At 39.6% G+C, this 22,214-nt stretch overlaps 1 protein-coding gene across 8 annotated transcripts in view; it reads right to left on the bottom strand.

Moving 5' to 3' along the window:
* Positions 1 to 22,214, bottom strand: part of MKX (mohawk homeobox) — a 72,921-nt gene that overhangs the window by 41,747 nt on the left and 8,960 nt on the right. For 5 of the 8 annotated variants that reach the window (XM_055544030.1, XM_055544027.1, XM_055544032.1 and 2 more), the window contains exons 4-5: positions 16,919 to 17,072; positions 16,152 to 16,487 (exon numbers count right to left, since the gene is read on the bottom strand). In XM_055544030.1, coding sequence (XP_055400005.1) covers positions 16,152 to 16,487; positions 16,919 to 17,072 — 490 coding nt within the window. The other 3 variants (XM_055544031.1, XM_055544033.1, XM_055544034.1) reach the window with 3 other exon arrangements.

Raw genomic sequence — 22,214 nt, 5'->3', positions numbered from 1 at the left:
GGCCAGGAAGATCCCCTGGAGAAGGTATTCTCCAGTATTCTTGCCTGGAGAATCCCATGGATGGAGGAGCCTGGTGGGCTACAGTCCACAGGGTTGCAAAGAGTCAGACAGGATTGAGCAACTTCACTTCACTTCCCATGTCATTACTTTATTTTGAAAAATAATTTAAATTAAATACATTTGCACCACTAGCTAAAAATCATTAAAGTAACCCAAGTATGGGAGGGGGGAAAATAATATAAAGCAAATTTAATGCTCCATTGATACTTTGCTAGAAGGAAAGATTGGCAAAAATGAATGGAATTCTTAGCTTCCTGTTTTTACTTAAAAATTCCCAACAGTACTCGCTCAAACAAAGAACTTAAGTTTTCCACTGGAAGGACAAAAAGAAAAGTTAGTTCTAGCATGTCCTGCCACATGCTTCACTTCAGAGACTTCAGAGTAAAATGGTGTTGATTTGGATTCTAATCACATTTCAAAAGTGCAGTATTTATTAGGTGCATGACTGTCAAGTACCACTATATCATAGTGTTATAATTAGAAGCCTTTTTTAAAAACTACATTGTATTTAGTGCTTATTTCAAACACTATAGTTGATGGAAAGTCTTACCCATCATAACATGTCATGTTTTTGTACATGAAATCCATCAGGAATTTTCCAGGAGTTCCCACATTCCTCTCTGCACACAATTTCCTTTGATTTTCAGAATTGATGCCTAATTCTGAATGTATGCAAATTCCCAGTAAAACGAAACAAAGGAAACATCTCTTATGATAAAATCATTTACTGGAAGTCTGTGCTAGAGTTCCCTTTAAGATGGTATACTGACTAAGCTTGATTTACTTCTCTCTCAAAACCCCATTAAAATCACAGACTGTAAATTTAAAACCAAATGAATGCCTAGCAGTCCTCAAAAACAATAAAGGGTACCATCGCCAAATCAGAAGAGTTGAGAAATTCATGGAAGATGAAATGCATGTGGCATCTAGTGGGTGGGGAAATTCAAACAGAACCACAACTCAAACCATGTGGAGGGCAAGACCGTGGCGGAGCATGAGCTGCTGCTCCCAGCAGGGCATAGAAGATATTCCAAGTCACAGAGTAAGCGGGTCAGGACTCCTGAGGGTTACAGTCAAAGGACAGCTAAGGGAAGAGCTAGGCCATGCTGCCTTCCTGAGTCTGGGGTGGGGGTGGAGGGCCGGGGGGGCGGGTGTATGTCTCTGGTTCATCTGGCCCAGGACACTTCTGCAAATGTTCTTTACACAAGGTAATTGTTGTTTAGTCACTCAGTCGTGTCAATTCTTTCACGACCCCATGGCCTGTAGCCCGCCAGGTTCCTCTGTCCATGGAGTTTCCCAGGCAAGAATACTGGAGTGGGTTGCCATTTCCTTCTCCAGGGGATCTTCCTGACCTAGGGATCGAACCCACATTTCCTGTGTCTGCTGCACTGCAAGTGGATTCTTTACCTACTGAGGCATCAGGGAAGTCCTTACACAAAGTAGGAAACCTCTATAAAGAGGGTGCCTGGCATGAAGGCCATAGAGACATGCAGAGCAGAGACCCTGGCAACTTCTGATCAATGTGGGATCATGGCTGCTGTGAAGAAGGAGTAATAAGAAAAAAAGATGTTCTTGGAAAACAAAAATGAGATACTACAATGAGAACTGCAATAGGTTGATTAATAGAATGGAAGTGGTAAAGGTGAAGGTTATGTTAGTGACCGGGAGGAAAAAGCTGAGGAAACTGTTCATAAAATAAAGAAGAAAGATGAAAAATGTGAGAGGAAAAGGAGAGGACTAAGAACACCAGGCCAAGATCATTTCACAGGTGAATTCCTTCAAACCCTCAAGGTACGAGAAAGAGCTAATCCATGCTTCAATTTAACTTTTTGGAGTAGAAAAAGATGAAATACTTTCCAGCTCATTCCACAATATCAGTGTGACTCTAACCTCAAAACTGTTCAAGGAGAGCGTTAGAAAAAGATAAAATTACAGACAAACCTCACTTAAGAATTTTGATATAAAATTACTAAGTAAAACGCTAATAAACTAAATCCAGAAATCTCTTGAAAAGAACAACGTATCTTGATGGAGCAGAACTTTTCCTAAGAATTCAAGGCCATTTGAACACTAAGAAATTTAAATAGATTAAAGGTGGACAACTAGATGATGCTCTTAAAAAATGTGGAAAAGCATTTGATAAAAGGAGCAACCTGTTTAGTTATATGTGTGTTTTGGGCAGGGGATTCCTTATCAAATAACCTAGGAATGGAAAGAGAATCCCTTAACATGACAAAGTGATCATATCAGAAGCTTGCTGTGAAAATTACACTTGAAGGTAAAATATAAGGAAAATTCCCTTTAGTGTCTGTCATCACTGCTATTACTCAACACTGTTTTAGAAAACTTGGTCAGTGTGATGCAATACCTGGAAGATGGAAGAAAGGGAAAGCGGGGAGGAAATAAATACCTGAAACTGTTACTCTCTGAAGGTTATATATGTTTGTGTGTCTTGACAATTCAACTGGATATAAGAAAAATATACAAAATCCAACAGATTTTTAGGATATCTAGTGATGACTATTATAAAATGTAATGGACAAGTCATTCACAATCAAAACAATAAGAGCAACAAAAGATCCTATAATTAACTTAATGAGAAATATGCAGACCCTATGTAAAGGAAAACTACAAAAACGTGTCGAGCGTCATGAAAGATGCTCATAATAAATAGAGAAATAAACCATATGCCTGAGTGGGAAGACCTGACACAATAAAGATATTAAATTCTGTGCTATCCTAATTTCCAATGGGATTTTTTTAAGTAGAACTTGTCAAACAGCTTCCAAAGTCCAACTAGAAAAGTATATTCAATAGTCTAGATGAGAATACTTTGAAAAAAGTGAACATAAAGTAGACACAGCCTGCCAGACGTCAACATGTACAGCCTGCCAGACGTCAACATGTACAGCAAAGCCACAGTCGTGAAAGCAGTGCGCTACTGACAGAGGAGCAGCTTTTAGGTTTGACGGTATTCAGTACAGTCTAGCGGAGAAGGCGATGGCACCCGACTCCAGTACTCTTGCCCGGAAAATCCCATGGATGGAGGAGCCTGGTGGGCTGCAGTCCATGGGGTCGCAAAGAGTCGGACACGACTGAGCGACTTCACTTTCACTTTTCGCTTTCACGCATTGGAGAAGGAAATGGCAACTCACTCCAGTGTTCTTGCCTGGAGAATCCCAGGGACGGGGGAGCCTGGTGGGCTGCCGTCTATGGGGTCGCACAGAGTTGGACACGACGGAAGCGATTTAGCAGCAGCAGCAGTACAGTCTAGAAACAGACACACACATAAGGGAAGCACTGCAAATCAGCAAGGAGCAGTGGATGCACTTAGGGTGTCCTGCTAGGACAACTGGCTATCAATGTGGGAAAAAAATCAGATCTTTAGCTCATACCATTTATAAAAACACTTTACGTAGATTATAAACATAAAAGTGAAAGTGTTAGTCGCTCAGTCCTGACTCTTTGCAACCCCACGGACTGTAGCCCACCAGGCTCCTCTGTTCAAGAAATTATCCAGGCAAGAATACTGGAGTGGGTTGCCATTCCCCTCTCCAAGGGATCTTCAAACCTGGGTCTCCTGCACTGCAGGCAGATTCTTTACCGACTGAGCCCCCAGGGAAGCCTGATTATGAGCATATAAGTGTACAAATAAAATAATACAAGCAGTAGAAGTAACTGTGGAAGCAAACTTTTATAAAATTAGGAGTCTTCCTAAAACGACACAGATAGAACCTCTGCAGATTTAACAAGGGTCCCTCGCCTACCTCCAGCCCAGCACCTGGGCAGACGGTCTACCTGTCACCGGTGCACTGACTCCTGCTGGGCTCCCTAATACTCCTGCGAGATGTTCCCCTTGTTGCTCAGAGCCTAGGTTCTGTTTCTAACAGAGATAATACGGTCTGTATTTAACTATGACTTTCAGTAAACTGTGGGCTCCCTTCTCTCCCTAAAAATGTCACAGGATCTCAGATGATCAAGGGTAATAAGGTAATTCCCTGGAGAAGGAAATGGAAACCCACTCCAATATTCTTGCCTGGGAAATCCCATGGACAGAGGAGCCTGGCAGGCTACAGTCCATGGGACCGCAAAGAGGCGGACATGACTGAGAGACTAAACAACAACAACAAAAAGGTACTTATGGATTATCTTGTCATAAGCCTTCATTTTACAGCTAACGGAACCAAGGCCCTTGGAGCACATTATCAATTGCTAGCAGTTCTGGGTGAATATGGAGAGCCTGATGTCTAAGGTGATGCCATAACTTCCTATGGCAAAATCTACAAGTGGATGATTTCAGGTCGGGTAAGAAGGGAGGCTGGAGAGAAATTTGGGGCATAGTAAAGTCATTTTCCAAACTACAGATGAAGCAGCAGATATTTCGGAGAAGGCGATGGCACCCCACTCCAGTATTCTTGCCTAGAAAATCCCATGGACAAAGGAGCCTGGTAGGCTGCAGTCCATGGGGTCGCAAAGAGTCAGACACGACTGAGCGACTTACCTTTCACTTTTCACTTTCATGCATTGGAGAAGGAAATGGCGACTCACTCCAGTGTTCTTGTCTGGAGAATCCCAGGGACGGGGGAGCCTGGTGGGCTGCCGTCTTTGGGGTCGCAGAGAGTCGGACACGACTGAAGCGACTTAGCAGCAGCAAAATATACATTGAACTGGTCATGCTTCCACTGGGCGTCGACCCGGAGCTTTATACTATCATTTTAATTAAAGCACCAGAGAGAGTGAGGTCAAACACAGATCATTTACCTTTCTGCTGCTTCTGTGAGTTTCCTATTAGCGTTTCACCAAGTGTGTGTAGGGGGTTGGGGATTAGGAATGGTATTTGGGGGTTGGTAATATGTCATGAAATCATAAAGTTGAGCTTTTTTTATATTTTCCTAATGAGAGAAAAGTTATTCTAACTATAAACTAAAAGTTTTACTGCTTCAATCATAGTAACCATGAAATAGAACTCAAACACCTTTCAAGATAGTTGAGAATGACTATTCCAGATGATTTACGTTTATACTTTTTAAAGCACATTTTAAGAAAAAAATAAAAACTCCTGGAAGAAAAAAGTACACAGGTTAGATAAACTGGAGGTCCCATGGGTCATGAGTAAATCTGAATTGGTGCCATAATTTCTGAAAAGGTCTAAAGTAAAGGAACCCAGGAGACACAGTAAAAACCACAACAAAACCAATTGCACTACTGACAAAGTTGTGAAAAAACTCCTTGATCCAGCTGGAGACATTTAGCAGCCCCGGAGAGCAGAAAAGGAAGAAAAAATACAGCGAGACGAAATGCAACCAAGACGATTAAGGAAGATGCAAAACAATGATAACATTCGGCCTCGGCTGCAAACCAGGGAAGGCTGGTGGTTCTCAAGCAGCCATCTAGCTCTGTGCTGGGCGAAGACATCACAGCAAAGGCACTTGGCACCAAGCGACTTCTGGTCGGGAGTTTACGTTTAGAAATGTAAGACCCAGTAACATCTAAGGAATTCTTGTTCTTGCCAGACAGCCACCCTCTTGCCCCAAAGCCATGTGACAAATGATCCCGAATACCACTCTGCCTTTTACACATCTGCTGTCTAAATCAGTGCAGAAACTGGAAGCAGCGACTCTGAATTTTGGCCTCAGCAAAAGGGTACATTTTAGTGTCATAATGACAGTCTTGGCAGAACAGGGTCTTCTTCCTTGCAGTGTCTGCCATGCTGAGAGCTCTGTCCATCATAACCTGCATCTGGCTTGAGCGAGGGACCATCAGTTCTCAATTTCAAATGCAGGGGCGATGGTGTGGGAGCTTGAGAGCAACTGCTTCTTGGAAATTCCACTTTATGAATGGTTGTCTCCAACTTTCAGCACTTTAAAAAGGTTTCCTTTTCATCTGCGTTGTTTTTCCATTTTAATTTTATCTCACCAAATGAGTCCTCTCAACATCACTGTTTTAAAATGTTATTCTCTTCATTTAAAAGAAGCTCAATCAAAGGCCGAACTGCTTTATACAATGGTGCTCAAAAAGGAACACAGTCTTTCTGTCAAAGATGTCCATCGTGGTCCCTCTATCCAAGCACTGAGTCAGTGGGCAAGAGGCTGCTCTAACCCCATCGCAGCCCAGGGGTTGTGGAAGACGCCACACAAACTCACAGTGCCATCCGGCCACACGGCAAGGTGCTGCCCAAACCTGGGGCCTGGTGTTGTCTACACTGCAATTCAGCTTTTCCCACACTCAACATAGTGGAGTGTCTGACCTGAGGGAAAGCTGCAGGTGAACCTGACCCCAAAGCACCTTAGTGTTATCTTTGCACTTCAGCGTCCTACTGGCCTGAGGGAAAAAAAGACTCAACACTGTGAGAAGCCAATGAGTGACGTCACTGCTAAGCTGAGTCCAATCTAACTTCCCCAAACCATCTCCAATTGGATTGTTGGTATCTTTCCCATGTTTTTCAGACCACTTTCAGGTAACGAGACGAGGTCTTTAGGGTAGACCCATGGCAGAGGAAGGATACCACTGGTCATTTTCAAAGCCTCTTTGTTTTCCGAACTGTGTTTAATTCTACTGCTACGACTGCTACACACACACACACACACACACACCAAGAGACTTCTGCCCCACTGCAGGGACCGCTAGAGATCTTCTACAAACCATTTCTCTTCTCGGAGCAACACAGCATAAACCCTGGGTACCAGATGTCTATTACAGTCTACCATTTACCAACACGTGTGAAGACCTTTCCACTGCAGCCATTAAAATAGACAAGTTTCTGATTGAAGCCCGTGTGCCTAGAGCCTGTGCTCCAGTAGAAAACCCACTGCAAAGAAAAGCCTGTGCACCGTGACGAAGAACAGCCCCCTCTTGCCACAACTCAAGAAAGCCCTCACAGCAACAAAGACCCAATACAGCCAAAAGTAAATAAATAAATTAAAAAAAAAAAAAAATCAGGGAAAGGAAGGTAGGAATAAGAGACCTATGCTATCAAAAAGATGAGTTCTTAAAAAATGCACAACCATCTATCCTAAATTCTGAAAAGTTCAACACTAAAGACACGATTTTAAAAATAAAATTCAATTAATTGAAATAGCCAAAAGCCATAGACTTATGGTACCAATGATCAGGATCACATTTCCAAGCAACGCAACCACCTGCATACAAAACCTCAACCATTTCAGTGCTCAGCGTAGAACCCAAAGCAATGTCCTAATCTGCACATTAAGGGATTGAACTTGAAGACCCTTTAAAGTTCACTGCTGAATTTATAAAAATCCTTGACCATTTTCCTCTTTAGTAAGATGAAAATAAGACAAATTGGGTAACGAAGAAAGGAAAGGTTCATTACACAGCTGCCATTTAAACATGCCATCCTTCATTTAAACTGAAAACCATGAACAATTCAAATGTGAAAAAAACTGAACAAAGTGAACAAAATTATTATTACTTTTCTTCCTCAAAAACCACAATTATAGATAATATAATGTCTAATAGAAAACAAGAACAAAATTTAAAAGTGCCCAAATTCTGGGCTAGAAGAAAACGCATATTTATTCTGAGTAAAAATTCTGTTACATCAACAAGACAAATTTTGACATAGAAAAATACCTGTTTAATTTTAGAAACAAAGTCGGGAGGCAGAAGGGAAAAACTAACTGTGACTCACCAAAAAAGAAAGAAAGAAAAAAAAAAGAAACCACTTCCATGTTCATTAAACAGAATGTCTTGTTATTTTCACAGACAGTAAAAACTTTTTGACATCCTTCTCAGTCCCAGGCTGGAGAGGTGTCAACAGATCTTATTTGGTCTTGTCAGTGTGTAAAGAGTTTACAAACCTGACTAAATTTAGAATTAGCAGGAGTTAGGCACTTATATTCCTTATACACAGAAGAAGGGGGAAAAAGGTCCTTTTATGCCAGCTTTGAGTTTGGCTTGAGTTTTTATGACTTATTTAGAAGCCCTAGGGAATGAAAAAAGTCTCTTAATGGAAACACTGACACAGTATTAAATGCAGTGACATGAACCAGCACTTCTATGAAACGACACGAGGTGTGACTGACCACTGCAAGTCTGAAATGCACAGTGTCAGAAAATCAATTACCATAGACGGAATGCCAGGAGACAGTCCCGCCAAAATACAGGGGATACCCCCACAGAATCAAAAGGTAACGCTGATAAACTTGTTTTTAACAGGAAAATAGGTAAAAATGCATGAGATCTATAGTCTTACATGTGGAGGACAGAGAAAATGTAATATTTCTGCATAGACTTTCTCCAATTTCACCTTAGGATTAAAAACAGTCATTCTTAAAAAGCCAAAGAAGTCATGTCAACCCTGACAGTGAATGGGACAGAAGAGTTTAAATCACTGGATCTAAATCTGCACTGTGTTTCTTAAATCTCACCTACAACGTGACGACCTAGATAAGTAGACAATAGATATCATTACTTAATGAAGTCAAATCCATAAAACATCCTTTTCTATTTGCCTGTCTGCTACACTTTTTTATTCTTCAGTGGATTTTTTTAAACTGCTAAACTTTTCCACTTATCATCCTTACATTTTCCTGAAAGTCACTCTTTTAACTTGAAAATTGGTTTCGTTTCATTTTATACTTTCTAAGTTTTTGTTTCAACTCTCTTAAACATCTCGTAGTTCTAAGCTTCATTCTGTTTAGTTTTTTTCCACCAGTTTTAACTTTCTCTGCGTTTGCCTATTTTTAAAATCCATTTAAACATATTTGGGACCATTTTCTTTCCCTTGTCATGTTCACAGACACAGATCAACATGTACATACGTACATTACAATGTCTTTGGTGATTTAAGAGGCAGACAGACGAAATCATGAAAACACTAACTCATTCACTTAATAAAAGAGTTCCGGAGCAAATATGTGAGACACACTGTATTAAGTGCTAGGGGGACAATAAAAAGGAAAAAAATACTAGTTCAGGGCATTCGAGGGCTTTTAATACACACAAATCGGTGAGTATCAGTACAAAAGGAGAGAGACCATACAGCTGCACTCCAGGAAGCCATCTCTCTACAGTCATACAAATTCGAAAACAATGTTACCATCATTCTAAGGCTCCACTTGGAGAAAATGATATCAGATCAGATCAGATCAGATCAGTCGCTCAGTCGTGTCCGACTCTCTGCGACCGTATAAAAGGACAGAAAAATAGACAGGATCCAACACAGCCCTAAAAAAGGTGTACATTTTCTAAATGAAGCTGCTATGCATTTTCAATTTGTTTGTAAACTAGGTTGTTGAATGGGGTTGCTAAGTCTTAACATCTGCATATAGACTTTTTCAGGCTCTCACATGATACTGTGAAATGAAAATATCTCCTGCCATATCAATAAATGAGAAATGTCACAGACATCAGTAATTTCTGGCCTTCAAATGTGAATGAGGCCTCCCCAAACTGCGATCCAGCGGATGCTGCCAGCCACCACGGTGATTGCTGAGGGGCTGGGGAAATGCAAGAAGCATGGTGAAGAAGGAAACAGGATTGATCCAGATACATGAGGTGCATATATGAAAGGAATGAATTCAGTGAGCCCAAAGGCTTGCATCTTCGCATACATAGTAAGCTCCGTAACTTTATGCCTGATTTCTGATGTTCAGATGGCCTGTTCTCTTTGTCGAAAACTTGTATATAGTCTGACGTCCCTCCTGCCTCCTTGGAGCAGTTTTCTCAGAGCTACTGAAATGGGCTCAAGTCCTAAACATTCCCATCAAATAAAACAACTCTACATTCAGGTTGTGACTATGTATTTTTTTAGTCGACAATACCAAATAACAAACAAAGAAAAGTGAATGAAAAACTAACCCCTGAAGGAGCTTATGCCAAACTGCTTACGCCAAAGCTTGTTCTCTTTTTCTATTTTTGTCTGCCACGAATCTCTTAGCCCTTTAATATTACGTGGAACATTTAAGCAGCTTCATTTAAATTTTGCAAGAAGAAAATTTACTTTCAAAAGTCAAGCTAATGTGCTACTTCAGAAATAATCCAAGTGAATGTGTTTTGCCATTATCATCACTGATAAATATTTAAACATCTACAGTGTTCATAATATCATGCTTAAATTTTTATAATTCTATCCCAAGCCTCCCCAAAGTATCAGAATTTCTATAAGTCTCATTTCAAAGGTTACTGCTCTGGAATAAGTAATTAGGAAAGACCCGTTTATAAAAAGGTTATCAGAAAGACACTGTTCAAAGGTGTCAGGAGCAAGTTTAGTCTGGAAGCATATAAAAAGCAACAGGAGGAGGAGTTTAGGGAAGACGTGGGGATGCTGAGACACAACCCACAGGCTGTGTCTCATTCTGTATGTTCAGAGGAACAGAAAATTCTATCTTTTTAAAAATCAGTCCTGAAATTTCTATCTGGAAATTTCACTTCGGTGGAAAACCTCATTTCCAGATGGTATCTGATAGGTTAGGTATCATTGTAGTAAAAGACACAAGACAGAAAAAAAAATTTGGATAACCTTTCAAGTATCCTTTAAATGTCACTAACTGGGCTGGTGACAGAGGGTTTTATTATTCTCTGCTGGAGCACATCAACAGTCATTTGCATGCCAGGAAAAGAATGTCTGGAATCATCCAACAGGGCTGAGCTTAATCTTTCACTAAAAACAAGGAAGTGACAAGCATAAAAAGGGAAATAAAAGAAGATGAAAGTATCCAAAGTCGACTTACTGGTCAACAAAATTCCAGAGAAAATAGCATGGACACAGAAACCCACACCATCCTTAAGAGTAAAGCCTTTTCTCAGCTACCATGAGGCTTTCTTTAAGCTACCCCCCAAACACCTGAAATTGATGAAATAAATCAAGCGTCGTCATTCAGTGTTTGAAAAGATCTGGCAGGCAGTTCTTTAAATCTTTCCCTCTGCTTCATTTAAGCTATGATTTTTCCGACAAGCAGCCCAGCATAAAACCCAGGGCTCTGGTGAGCCTGGAGTGTTTTTGATAAGTGACGTGAATGCCTGAAGGATACCTCGTACGTGTCTCAGAAGTGCACTGTGAAGTCAGTGGTTGAGAACGGAGACTGCCATTTCTCCAAAGAAACGATGCTATATAGATTACAGTTAAATCCCAGGTTAATCCAATGGTTTGGTCAACTTATGAGCATCCCTATGTTTTACTATGGAAAATACCAGCTTCATTTCTAAAGTACACGAGTATGCAGGAAGAGAGCGAAAAAATAACATCTCCACCACCACCCCCACTCCCCACCTCCTGGGGTCATCAGCGTTTGCCAAGAACAAAATTTGGAAATGGTATTTAGCCTTGTGTCCTCACAGATTTACTTTCTGCTGCTTCGTTTGTCTTTCCCCAGTAACCAAAATCCCTAGTTTCCTCATTTTGCAGGCCATTCAAATGGACATTTCCTCCCAAAGACTCTGGTTTACGGAATAAATGATTTCTTTCTTCTTTCCATCAAAATCTCCATTGCTTCAGGGATATTCACCTTCATCAAGTGGAGGGAAAGCTAATCTGGTTAATTCACACTAATACAGAAAAGAGTTCTCTCCACCAGTATGTTTTTGCTATACCAGATGTGTATAATTAAGAGGGATTTCAGGCAGTTTAATAAGATGAAGTTGAAACATTCAGGCTTTAGAGAGCAGAGTAAATTTATGAATTACATACTGGGGGGTACTGGGGCTCAGAGAGTAATCATTAGCATGTACTAGCCATTTTTAAGCTGATCACTTGTGAGCTTCGAAAAGAAACAGCAGGATAGGAACTTGTCTGCATGCCAGCAACAGAGCAGGGAGGTTCACACATTTTATTTCAAGACGTGCCTGTCCTTCCCCTCATCAAGCATACTTCTTAGAAGTGACTCCTCTCTTCTTCACTGAAGAAGGAGATTTAACAGACTTGGTTTGGAGGGTAAATTAAACTCGAATCCAAGTTAGGAAAGGCTCTATGGAGGACGCCCTCTGGAAGATGCTATAGATGTTCACAGATGGTCCCATTTGGAGAAGCTCAACTACTGAGTCAAGAGGAATGGACGTGGGCATGAAGCTACAGCCCTTATCCTGATGTCTCTGAGAGCAGACCCATCTAAGGACTAGAGACCTGGAGGACAGTTTGCAATGGGAAGTTACTCCATCCAATATCTGAAAATTACCATTGGAATGGCAACCCGCTCCAGTATCCTTGCCTAGAGAATTCCATGGACAGAGGAGCCTGATTACAGTCCATGGGGTTACAAAGAATTGGACACGACTGAGTGCCTAACCGGAGAAGGCAATGGCAACCCACTCCAGTACTCTTGCCTGGCAAATCCCATGGAGGAGGAACCTGGTAGGCTGCAGTCCATGGGGTTGCTAGGAGTCAGACACGACTGAGTGACTTCACTTTCACTTTTCACTTTCATGTATTGGAGAAGGAAATGGCAACCCAGGGACAGGGAGGCCTGGTGGGCTGCCGTCTCTGGGGTTGCAGAGAGTCGGACACGACTGAAGCGACTTAGCAGCAGCAGCAGCAGAGTGACTAACACTTAACCTAACATGATGAAGAGGACTGTAATTTTAATTTAGATGATTTCATTGAACAGATGAGACCGAGTTACTAGATTTTCTTGCATATTACTTAATTCTATTTAGAAGGAATAACCTTAATAATTCTGGTCAATTCTATGTTATGATTGCTGCTATCAGAATACGTGTATGTGTGTGTGTGAGAGAGAGAGAGAGAGCGCTCAGTCATGTCTGACTCTTTGCGACCCCATGAACTGTATTGCCCACCAGGTTCCTCTGTCCACGGAATTTTCCAGGCAAGAGTACTGGAGTGGGTTGCCACTTTTTTCTCCAGGGGACGTTTCCAACCCAGGGATCGAACCCGCATGTCTTTTGTCTTCTGCATTGGCAGGCGAGTTCTTTACCAGCAGAGCTACCAGGGAAGCCGTCAGAATACTTATTGATAGCCTGCTATGCCCTTGAAAAAATATCTTTTCTTCCTACATGATGTGGTAGATTGCAGATTACAGAGAAATATTTAATATCTACATAAAATTTAAATGTTTGTATCTACTTGGATGGTGTCTAGTAATATCTTCAATTAGGATTACTGCTTTATGATCTCCCAGACTTCTCCCTCCTAGAATTTAACAAGGGAAATGAAATTCAGTGATTACCCTTCCAAAAGCCAACTCTTTCTTTCACTTGCTTTTTGCCTCCGTATATTTAATGAAATGCATCATGAGATTGCAGCTGTCTTACAAAAATGGGTGGAAGAAATGGATACAATTTCTAAGCACAGATAAACCAATAAATTGTATTTAAAGGTGATCGATCTCTTAGCAGTCTTAGAAATTTGCTGTTAAGGTGAGGAAAAAAGATATAATCAGAAAGAACTGAAGAAATTCAGAACAAGCCTGTGTGCCAGGGAAAACCAAAGCAGTTTCTCAGAAAGTATTTATTGAAATTCCCTGTTCTGCTACTCGTGCATGACTGCTAACCCAGCGACAACTGCAGCAACGTCCGTTTTCACAGAAGACAGTCATTTGGTGTTTTGGTCTGAAATTTAGTAGACCAGTCTTAGACCAACAGCTCTTGCTTCATTTTCCATCCACAAACTCTACAATTTTATTCTGTTCTTTTAAAGCTTATACACATGCACGAGAAACCAGAAGCTTACGTGTCTAGGCTGTGATCTCATTGCTTGCATAACTAAAAGATAGATTTTTATTTAAAAATAGAATTTGGCAAATGAATAGTCCATAACCCGAACCAAGTGCATCTGGAATGCTTTAATAAAAATAAATGGCCAGGCTATTTCACTTTGAAAAGCATCGCCTGTACAGGATGTTAGTCCCTCTCTGATTTTAAATTTTGTCACCTTTGAAAAGAGCTTGCATTTTCAGAAGACCCACACACGCTGGGGAAATTTCACAGGCACATGACCTTATTTTTACTGGGCAACATAAATTTATGAGAAAAAGAAAAAAAATTTTTAAAGAGCAGATCTCAATTACCCCACCTCATTCAACTGTAATTTTTATTGTTTTTATCTTTCTTGTCTTGTCCATACACACTTGTCATATTCAGGGCATCCTCAATTAAAAATTTTCCACTTAACATTAGATGATTATCAATATTTCCCACATTGTTTCATAGTCAGTATCAGTACCACAAATAAAAATTTTGATTTTATGCTGTCTTCATCTGGTTTGAGGTTAGGAAAACATTTACATTTTTAAAAATTGAGATACTTCCCATGTTTTTATATGTTCCAGAAACATACAAAGCATAGGAATTAATTATTTATTTAAAGTTTGAAAAAGAAATCCAATGGTTTTATCAAGCATTCGGGAACTGAGTTTACTAAAAACCGTAATTTTTCCTGCATTAGCAGTCATTTAAAAGTTTTCTTACTATGAATTAACAATTTGTGTGGATAATAGCAATTCACTTCATCCATACATTTGCATACAGTATACTGTCAAGTGATTGTGTATAGTACTTTATAATAATTTTTAAAAATATTATTTTAATCAAAAATATGTTGATTGCTATATCCTCTTTCTCACTTCCAACTTTAATTTGAGTTAATTTTGGCTTATTTCTTTTACTACTGACTTCGAAGAGCCAACTCTTGATTTATTTATCTGTTTTTCAGTCTTTATTTTACCATTTTTTGTTTTCTGTTTATTCCTTTTTCAATTATCTGTACTTGAATGACATGATTTTTTTTTCCTTTTTCTGAAAATAAACATTCTGAATTACAAGTGCTGGTCTGGCCACATCAGTTAGGTATTAACAGATAGTTTGAACTTTTTTGTTTTTGGCTAAATTATCTTTTATTGTATGTTTTACTTCTTCCTAGACACAATTATTACTTACAAGCCTATGTGTTTCTGAGTGTCTGGAGATGTTTTCATTGTCAGAGTTGGAAATACAAACAGAAAATGAGATTAAGTCATTAAAAATGTATTGCGACATCTTCTGAATCCTCATAGATAGTGTATCTTGTACATATTTGTAGACACTTGAAAATCAGATGACTAAATAACCTTAAGGATATATTCAGCAGACCAACTTTAAATGTCTTTATAAAGCTCTATTGTTTATATATCAAGCTTCTTGATATTATAATGACTAAGGGTAGTAGTACATGCATAGTATTTAGCATAGAACCTAGCATATCAAAAATATTCAATTAGTGACTGGTGACAACATGTGTAATAATAACAGTAACAGCAGTCTAGCAGTAATTACATTCCTCGGACCTCTGGTGCAGGCTCAGCTGCACTGCTGATCTATAGAAGAGTCACTAGCTGTCTGTTCTTCGTCTGGGCTTTCTTATCTTTGACATAATACGGCTGAACTCCATGCTTCCTGAAGTTAATTCACGGGGTAACATTTCTAAATCTCACTGCCTGGCATTTTCAGGACGTGGACTCTACCCGAACCAGATGTAAGACACACACAATCCTTTGTCCTGAAGCAAACTTGCTCAAACACTCTTTACATGCAAAGCTTTGGGGGAATTGAAGTCAAGATAGAAAATTTTACCAAGCTTGCCACTCCATCTGAAAGCTAAGGACAGGTAGAAATTGATTCATTTTTTTCTGAACTAAAAGTAAAGATTTCAAAGCTATTTATCAGCCCTATTTGTGCTTTTCAGAAATAAAAGTAAGATTTCCAAAGCAATTTTAGCCACTTTTCCTTCACAAACATCTCGCCACCCATGCTAGTTTATATTCATTTTCCATCAATATAAGCAATCAAAGAATTTAAGAGAAAAGATGGAATACAAAATATTTGCATGGCTAATTATGATCTGGGACATTCCTCCATTATAATTTATTCTTAAAGCCAACATTCATCTCCTCTAAGTATGTTTATTGCTAAGATTGAAGATCTTCATTGAGGATGAAAACTTCCCAGTAGACCATCATCTGCTAACAAGCGTATCTGCTAATAAAGAACAAAATGAAAGGTTTCAAATAGAATTATGGGCCCCATGTGCAAATCTGATGCACAGGCTATAAAAATTCTGTCTTGACACCTGTGGAAAGAAGGCCCTCTGCTGCAGCCTTCATTCTGTTTAAACAAGGTTATCACGAAAAGCACAGACTTACCTGTGCGGTAGACAAAGTTGCCTTCCGTTTCTGACGACGAGGGAGATACCAACTCCTCCTCAAACTCGTTGGAACTAAAAGATCCCGAATGGTTTCTTTGCCTTGTCTTTCCCATCATGGCTGCATTTGTGACCATGACGTGTCTCAAAGAGTCGTTAAGGTAACGATTCAACAAGCTGCTCTTGTATTTGGGGGGCGATACGTAGTCCTCACTGGCTCGTGACTCTGGCCGTACTCCAGCCTTTATGACTGAGCTCTCACTTTTAATCACAGGATGGTGAACTGGATTATTATAGCCTCCGTCATTCATGTGGTTTCGTGGAGGGTTTTCTCCATCTAAGAAGGAAAATACCACTAGGTAGTTCTTACATGTACTTTTCCCCAGACACCCAATTGTTATATTTAATGATTTAAAATATACATATAGGAAGAATATTTAAAGTGTGTAAAGTTATCTTTGATATTTAAGATTAATTTTTAGGCAAAGAAAAGCAGGAATCTAAGTAATTTCTCCCTTTGGTATTTTAATGTTAATAAACTTCACAGAAAATATTATTCTGACACATGATAAATCTATGAACAAGAGGAAACAGCCATAATCTGGTTGGTCATTTATAGTATTATAAAAGTCAAGTTATCCTGTGCAATAAAAAAGAACCATTATGACAGCATTATGTTTTGTGGGATCAACCTTAGAAACAGGAATTGAGGTGAATGACTCCTTACAGAAGCAGAGTAAAGAAAGCAAGATAAAAATATTAACAAACCTTCAGAACAGGAGTCATCACTGCTCACGCTGAGCCGCTCAGCATTCCCTTGAACATACTTGTTGTATAACTTTATTCTTAAGGCCCAGCTTAAATCTGGCTGTCGAACAGTATTCTTAAGCCGACGTCTTGCATTAGCAAACCAATTTGACACCTAAAAAGGTTTTATTTCTCAGTTAACACAACATAAAAAATTATCCATCATACAGTTACTTTCCCAGAAAGGACCTAAGCCTCTCTTATAATTTCTGATCATTACATATTCTCAGACATAACAGTACTGGAATTCATATCTGTTCATTCATTCATTCAACAAATGTGCTAAGCCCTTACTGTACAGACTGAGCACTAGCTATATCCTAGGAATAAAAAAATATTAAAGGACTTTGCCCTAAAATTTTGAGGCTAGTAAGAGAGGTAGGAGTATACACAGATAACTCTAAAATCTATTCACCATTGCCAAGACATGGAAGCAACTTAAATGTCCATCAACAGAGAAATGGATAAGGAAGATATGGTACATATACACAATGGAATATTACTCAGCCATAAAAAAGAAAAAATGCCATTTGCAACCACATGGATGGACCCAGAGATGATCAAACTAAGTGAAGAAAGTCAGAAAAAGAAAGACAAATACCATATGATATGACTTATATGTGGAACCCAAAAAATGACACAAGTGAACCAAACAATGAAATAAAAACAGAATCAAGGAATATATATATTTATGTCTATAATGGAATACATATATGTCTATAATATACAAACAGAACACATATATATGTCTATAACGGAATCACTTTGGTGTACAGCAGTAATTAATACATTGTAAATCAACTATAATTCAAAAAAATAATTCTAATATAGGAAAGAAAGTGATAAATGGCTTAAGATGCATTAAAATAAAATGCTACAGCAGTGAAACAGAAGGAGGGGTTACTTTCATGTGACTCAAGAGTTCGTGAAGCTAGACTTTGAAGGAATATGTCAGGGATAATGGGGGGGAAGTGTGTTTCCAGTACAGACTTGGAACAATAGAAATCAAATTACAGAGACATTATGGGAGGTAAATAAGAGGGAAGAATTAGAGATGCCCTTGAGTTATCAAACTTATATAAGAAGAGAAGACGGTGCCATTCTGAGGAAGAAAGAATTGTTTGAGCGTGAAATGATGGGTTTGGTCTGGGAACGTTTAGTTTGAGGTACCAGAAGAGCATACAGGTGAAATGTGCCAGTGAGAAAATAAAAAGGCCATCTGAGATTCAAGAGCAAGGAAAATCAGATTTGGGTCAAATGCACAGAAGTGAGAGCTGAGGTTGTGACAGTAGGTAGAATGAAAAGAGAGGCAAGGAACAAACTCTGGAAACCTCTAGCAATTAAGGAGGTAGCAACTGGCAAAGCAGAGATAGAGCAATCAGACAAGTAGAGAGAGAAAAAGCCAAATAACACCTAGCTTTAATCTAAAAATTAAGTGCTTCTAAATAGGTTATGGCAAAGAAATGAATACTGCAAAACACAGTTAGTCCCATTGTTTTTGTTTAAGGTGCTGCTGGATTTCTGGAGGGCTTCCCTGGTGGCTCAGATGGTAAAGAATCTGCCTGCAATGCAGGAGACCTGGGTTCGATCCCTGGGTCGGAAAGATCCCCTGAGAAGGGAATGGTTACCCACTCCAGTATTCTTGCCTGTAAAATCCCTTGGATAGAGAAGCCTGGCAGACAACAGTCCACGGGGTCGCAAAGAGCTGGACACAATTTCACAAAGAGCTGGACATAATTTCTAGAGGCTAAAATGACACATGACATTTCTTTTTAAATATCATGTTCTTATCCAAATATACAGATACTGAAAACCTGAAAGGCCAATATTTGCCTTTAAAAGGATGAAATGTGGGAAGAAGATTATGTCTTTCTGTCAATTTTTTCTATAACATGATCCCACAGTATATTAATGGTTTGTGTGGTGTTACTTGCTCTGGAATTTCTTTTTTTTTTTTTAACATTTAGTCTATAAATACACTTTTTTTTTTGCACATTACTCAAGCCTTAATTATTGAATGAACCTGTGGTGAATCCTACTTAAAAAAAAAAATCTATAACTCATTTTTCTTTTTCCCCCCACGGGTAAAATAGGGTAGTCTATCCCAGTGTGTATACACACAAACCATATCATACATAATATATATATTCAATTCATATATAATATACATATGTTCAATGTTAACCTGTCTTTGTGTCTTGAGCAATGATGATTGTCCTCAAATTTATGAGCAGTGGTGTAATACCTCACCATGGCATTTCAGAAGCCTTAGACACCACAGACCATTCTTCCTGCCAAACTGTGCTATTATTACTATGGTTTTAGCCCGACTTCAAATTCTCCATCTCCTCCAACCTCTACAAACAGAAAACTTCTGGGGCTATTCATTCAACAAATACACACTGAGAAGGTCTTGTATGCCACGGTGTTAAGTGCTAGGAATGAATGCTTTGTCCCCTACACACACAGAAGGACTAGCAGTGAAGAGACTGATCATGACACACGGGGGAACCTGCCCTATGGAGGCATGAAATGCCTGGCCAATGTTTCGTCAAACCTCTCTCTGTTCTCCAGGTCATGGCCAAAATGTCCGTCCATGTCCTCGTCAGTACTAACTGGAACATTTAGAACATTATTTTTTGAACTTCCTTATCTTTCCTTCTGCCCACGTGAATGGATCTTAACAACCGCCATCAAATTCAAGTGATGATGCACTGTTACGATTTAATTACTTAACGTCTTCAAATCCTCATTCATGTCCTGTCATCCTCCAACTGTGGTGTAGCAGAAAGAGCCCGGTTTCCTCTTTTGACTTTGCCAAAAACAGGCTGTGTGAGTTTAAATAAGTCATTCAACTTTTCAGAAGTTCATGGCTCCTGACATCCTTGCCAGCTCTGAAAATTAAAATCTGCGAATTACTGTCCACACTCTCCTACACAAGTATTAATCCATCTCCTTTATGGTTGGTACCAACCTACCTTCTGCCCTTGACCACCACTTCTTCAGCAATCACAGATGGGTGCTTAATGTCCTTCTCTGCTCCTCTCACACACAGGACAGCCTGCAACTTCCCCTATGCCATGTCACTTATGCTTAAAAGAATCCAACTCCAGAAATTTTTTGTTACTTTCTCTACTAAACACCATATAATTCAGACGCTAATCTTAAATCTTAACTGAACTTAACTCTTAATACAACCAACACATTGTACCACATATTGTAAAGTCCAATTCTTATGAAACTCTTCATATTTTTATTAAAATGCAGTGGACTTCTTATTTTAAAAAATCAACACACTTACAATTCTAACATATAAAAATAGGAACCTTTAAATGTCATGGTGGGATTGACTAGCTTTTCATATATAGGAATCACATTTTTTTTTATGTTTTACATATTCATAGTTCCTACCAGAGTATATTAATCATACACCAGAAGATTTTCCATAAAGGTTTGCTGGTGTCTAACAGGTTCTTTCTAAACTGATTTCAGAAGTCTGACTGGCACCCAATCTACTAACACGTTTACTCTGCCAATGTTTTATTATCAGAAATTTACAGTACAGCCTTAATGGCTGTATATAGTCAGGGGTGTTTAATATCTTCCTGTGTTAAGTCATGCAAACAGCAGATGATAGGTGGCGAACAAATCTACATAAGTATCATTTCGCAAGGTTTTTCCCAATTAATTGATGCAAAGGCCCTCTGTTTCACTGAAGGTAAAAACACCAGTTCAAATTTGCCACCTTTAACTTTCTATGGATTCCTTCAGGTTATCATTTAAATTCTCTTGAAATTCTATTTTACATGCAACAAGCCTCCTTACCAAGGACAGGTGCTGCAACAGCATTTTAATGTCAAATTCAGAGCTTTAAAAAACACTGTATTTTATAGGGAAAGCTTACAGAACCAAATATCTAGAAGCTGGAAGAAAAACTAAATCATTTTTATCCTACTCTAACTGAAGTGTTTACATTCATATTGGTAGAGCAATCATTATGGTAAACCCACAGGGATATTCTGGTATCTGTCTACCTTTGAATGCACAGAACTAACTTATACTCAGATGGCACCCCACTCCAGTACTCTGGCCTGGAAAATCCCATGGACGGACAAGCCTGGTGGGCTACAGTCCATGGGGTCGCTAAGAGTCGGACACAACTGAGCGACTTCCCTTTCACTTTTCACTTTCATGCATTGGAGAAGGAAATGGCAACCCACTCCAGTGTTCTTGCCTGGAGAATCCCAGGGACGGGGGAGCCTGGTGGGCTGCCGTCTATGGGGTCACACAGAGTCGGAAACGACTGAAGTGACTTAGCAGCAGCAGCAGCAGCAGCAGCAGTAGCAGTCACTCTACGGAAATATACTGAACACCTCATTTTTACATCATGTAGTTAGTTCTCAGTTCAGTCACTCAGTCGTGTCTGACTTTGCAACCCCATGAATTGCAGCACGCCAGGCCTCCCTGTCCATCACCAACTCCCAGAGTTCACCCAAACTCATGTCCATCAAGTCAGTGATGCCATCCAGCCATCTCATCCTCTGTCGTCCCCTTCTCGTCCTGCCCCCAATCCCTCCCAGCATCAGAGTCTTTTCCAATGAGTCAACTCTTCGCATGAGGCGGCCAAAATACTGGAGTTTCAGCTTTAGCGTCAGTCCTTCCAAAGAACACCCAGGACTGATCTCCTTTAGAATGGACTGGTTGGATCTCCTTGCAGTCCAAGGGACTCTCAAGAGTCTTCTCCAACACCACAGTTCAAAAGCATCAATTCTTCGGTGCTCAGCCTTCTTCACAGTCCAACTTTCACATCCATACATGACTACTGGAAAAAACCATAGCCTTGACTAGACGGACCTTTGTTGGCAAAGTAATGTCTCTGCTTTTGAATATGCTATCTAGGTTGGTCATAACTTTCCTTCCAAGAGTAAGTGTCTTTTAATTTCATGGCTGCAATTACCATCTGCAGTGATTTTGGAGCCCAGAAAAATAAAGTCTGACACTGTTCCCACTGTTTCCCATCTATTTCCCGTGAAGTGATGGGACCAGATGCCATGACCTTAGTTTTCTGAATGTTGAGTTTTAAGCCAACTTTTTCACTCTCCTCTTTCACTTTCATCAAGAGGCTTTTTAGTTCCTCTTCACTTTCTGCCATAAGGATGGTGTCATCTGCATATCTGAGGTTATTGATATTTCTCCTGGCAATCTTGATTCCAGCTTGTGCTTCTTTCAGCCCAGCATTTCTCATGATGTACTCTGC

The sequence above is a fragment of the Bubalus kerabau genome, chromosome 13 (genome assembly GCF_029407905.1).
Source record: "Bubalus kerabau isolate K-KA32 ecotype Philippines breed swamp buffalo chromosome 13, PCC_UOA_SB_1v2, whole genome shotgun sequence".
Lineage (NCBI taxonomy): Eukaryota > Metazoa > Chordata > Mammalia > Artiodactyla > Bovidae > Bubalus > Bubalus kerabau.
This window is presented reverse-complemented; position numbering and strand designations above follow the sequence as displayed.